The following is a 3,137-nucleotide window of genomic DNA, read 5'->3' as shown; positions in this document are numbered from 1 at the left end:
AAGGAGGGGGCTTTGTAGAAAACGAAGCGTTTGAGAGAGGCGGGGCATAGAGGACCTACAATAATGTACAGTATTTGATAAAGAATCTGTTTTTTGAACATTAAAGCATGTCAACATATTCTGTTACACCAAATACACAAAATAATGATCTTTAAAAAAGCATCATATGACCCCTTTAAGATATCTCACAGGTGAGATCTAGCTGATGTTAACAGTTAGCAGAACTCAGATAAGCAAGCATTTCCATAGCAATTAAAATACATCCTCAAAAAAAAAAAATTTAATAATTAAATAAATAAATAAAAAATCCCAGTGTAAATCGTTCAATTACTCAAGCACGTTAGTTATATGAAGACACAAGTGTTTCAATTAAAGTTAAATCTTAAACTCAAATGTGATATTCCTGTTTTGTTGAATTAAATCAAGACTGGATTAATGTGAGTTTAATTGAAATCTAGCCCTTGTTACCCAGTTTCCTGATTAAATAACCAACAAGTGAGTTTTATCAGTTCAGCCATCTGAGCATGACAGAAATAGTTTTTCTTTGTTTTCTTTTTTTCCCACATAATTGCAAATTATTTCACATGCAGATCAGGCGTACACACTACAGACCACTGGAATTGTAATTAATCAAATGGCAGCGCAGACAAAAGCGCTAACTGACAAGAAGACAGGTGGGGAAATGAACTGAAAAGTCTCACTAACAAAGGGCTTGAAAGATGAACAGTCGGATTCACAGCAGACAGACAGATGGAGGAAGTGGCCATCAGACAGATGGACGCAGAATTGATATGATTGTTAAAGTCAAAAGAGCAGCGAAGGCTACTTACAGAGCAGGATGAGGATGCAGAGCAGGATGGCCACCAGCGCCCCTGTGCTGAGCCCCGCGGAGCTGGTCAGAGCCTCGGCGTTGCACATCTCCATGTTGCCGTTTCGGTCGCACGTGCACACCCGAATTGTGAGCGTGCCCGTGCTGGTCTGCATGGGATAGTGTCCATCTGATATCACCACAGACACTAGATGGGTGCTCTTGTGCATTCGGCCAAATCCGGTGCGTCGTGTGAAGATCCCAGCTGTGTTATCTGTGGAGAGTTGAGTGCTTAGTTCATTAAGAAACGAAGGATCTGCCCACTCTGCAGACCACAGCAGGCCCAGACTGACCTAATGTTATGGCTACTGCAGAAAGAGCTGCCTCAATTTAAACAGCTAGACGTGGAGAGGCCATGTGTCCTAAAGATTTCTCCTGTTTGATTGGTCTGTGTTGTCATGAAGAGAGACAGTGAGCTAGTTAGAAGGCCAGACAATGTGAAAGCGCACCCACCTCCATTATCTCGGACTGAGAAGTTTGCTCGCACTGAGCTCTCTGGTGCTAAGGAGAACAAAAAGCGATGTCCACCGACTGGGTCATCTGCATCCACTGCGCTTATTGTCTGGATTTTCTGTGACAAAGAAGGTAATGATGACAATCACATATTTAACAAAATTTAAAGAACATACTTTACAAATGGCTTTTGTGTTGTTTTTGTTATGCCCCCATCATAAATGTCTTAATATGCTTTCTTTCTTTCTCTTTCGGAAAGAAAACATCCAAAATACATTTATAAGTGTTTCTTTTATTGCACTTTATCTATTTGTATATGTAGATTTCTATGTAGATGTATATAGATATATGTAATGTAGATTTTAGCTACATTACATATATTTAAAAGCCATTTTCTCAAAATTAGATTTTTCTCCTGCATTGAGCCATAAATCTCTAGTTCAGCACTTACATAGACCAAACATTATATACTGAAGTGTATATAAATATGTGGGGGAAGTCGTGGCCTAATGGTTAGAGAGTCGGACTCGTAACCCAAAAGGTTGCGGGTTCAAGTCTCGTACCGGCAGGGATTGTAGGTGGGGGGAGTGAATGTATGTGGGGGAGCGCTCTCTCCCACCTTCAATACCACGACTGAGGTGCCCTTGAGCAAGGCACCGAACCCCCAACTGCTCCCCGGGCGCTGCAGCATAAATGGCTGCCCACTGCTCCGGGTGTGTGTTCACGGTGTGTGTGTGTTCACTGCTGTGTGTGTGCACTTAGGATGGGTTAAATGCAGAGCACTAATTCCGAGTATGGGTTACCCGTCACTTCACTTCACAACACTTCATATAGAGGGGTTTGTTCATATATCATTTGGTTGATTTTATACAACATTTTATTCACAAATGGTGAAAACACACACACACACATTTCTGGCTGTTGACAGTATTTTCAGATTTATGGAGTGATAAAAAGAGATATAGGTATAGTATATGCTGCTTGAAAGTTGAACCCTTTAGAAATGTCTATACTGCAAGTAACGTTTCTTGCAACTGCTGATCAGTCCTGCACAACGGCCTGTAGTAATTTTAGCCCATTCCTCAGTATAGAACCACTTCAACTCTGCGATGTTGACGGGTTTCCTCCTATGAACTGCTTGCTTCAGGTCCTTCCACAACATTTCAATTGGATTAAGGTCCAGAATTTGACTCAGTCATTCCAAAACATTAACTTTGTTCTTCTTTAACCATTTTTTGGTAGAACGACTTGTGTGCTTGGGGTCATTGTCTTGCTGCATAACCCACTTTCTCTTGAGATTCAGTTCTCGGACAGATGTCCTGACATTTTCCTTCAGAATTTGCTGGTATAATTGAGAATTCATTGTTCCATCAATGATGGCAAGCCGTCCTGGACCAGATGCAGCAAAACAGGCCCAAACCATGATACTACCACCACCATGTTTCACAGATGGGATAAGGTTCTTATGCTGGAATGCAGTGTTTTCTTTCTCCGAACATAACACTGCTCATTTAACCCTTAAATGCATGGATGTTTCACCAATCATTATTACATATAGCGACCCGGACCTATATATCCAGCACAGATGTATTCACCTGTGGTGTCTTGTCTTAAAGATGAAAATCATATTTGTTTCTATTATCAATGTTATCTGTTTAACTAATCTGGTTTAATTAACTAAAAGACGATGCTACCATTTTTGGCAACTTCATTTCACTTTGCCCAAACTCAAATAATGATATGCATAAAGCTTAATCTTAATAAATGTAATCTTAATTCAAATGTATCCTAAAAAAAAAAAAAAAAAAAAAAATTT

General features: G+C 40.0%; 1 protein-coding gene across 1 annotated transcript in view; it reads right to left on the bottom strand.

The window, feature by feature from the left end:
• The window catches only part of LOC107714824 (cadherin-6-like), a 33,790-nt gene that overhangs the window by 5,641 nt on the left and 25,012 nt on the right, over window positions 1–3,137 (bottom strand). Inside the window, exons 8-9 of the mRNA XM_016520787.1 lie at window positions 1,322–1,439; window positions 831–1,082 (exon numbers count right to left, since the gene is read on the bottom strand). Of these exons, the coding sequence (XP_016376273.1) occupies window positions 831–1,082; window positions 1,322–1,439 (370 nt within the window). The remainder of the gene's footprint in view (window positions 1–830; window positions 1,083–1,321; window positions 1,440–3,137) is intronic.

Source organism: Sinocyclocheilus rhinocerous, unplaced genomic scaffold (genome assembly GCF_001515625.1).
Source record: "Sinocyclocheilus rhinocerous isolate Xijiao unplaced genomic scaffold, SAMN03320098_v1.1 scaffold1350, whole genome shotgun sequence".
NCBI classification, from domain to species: Eukaryota; Metazoa; Chordata; class Actinopteri; order Cypriniformes; family Cyprinidae; genus Sinocyclocheilus; species Sinocyclocheilus rhinocerous.
The sequence above is the reverse complement of the archived record's forward strand: the minus strand, read 5'-3'. Positions and strand labels throughout refer to the sequence as shown.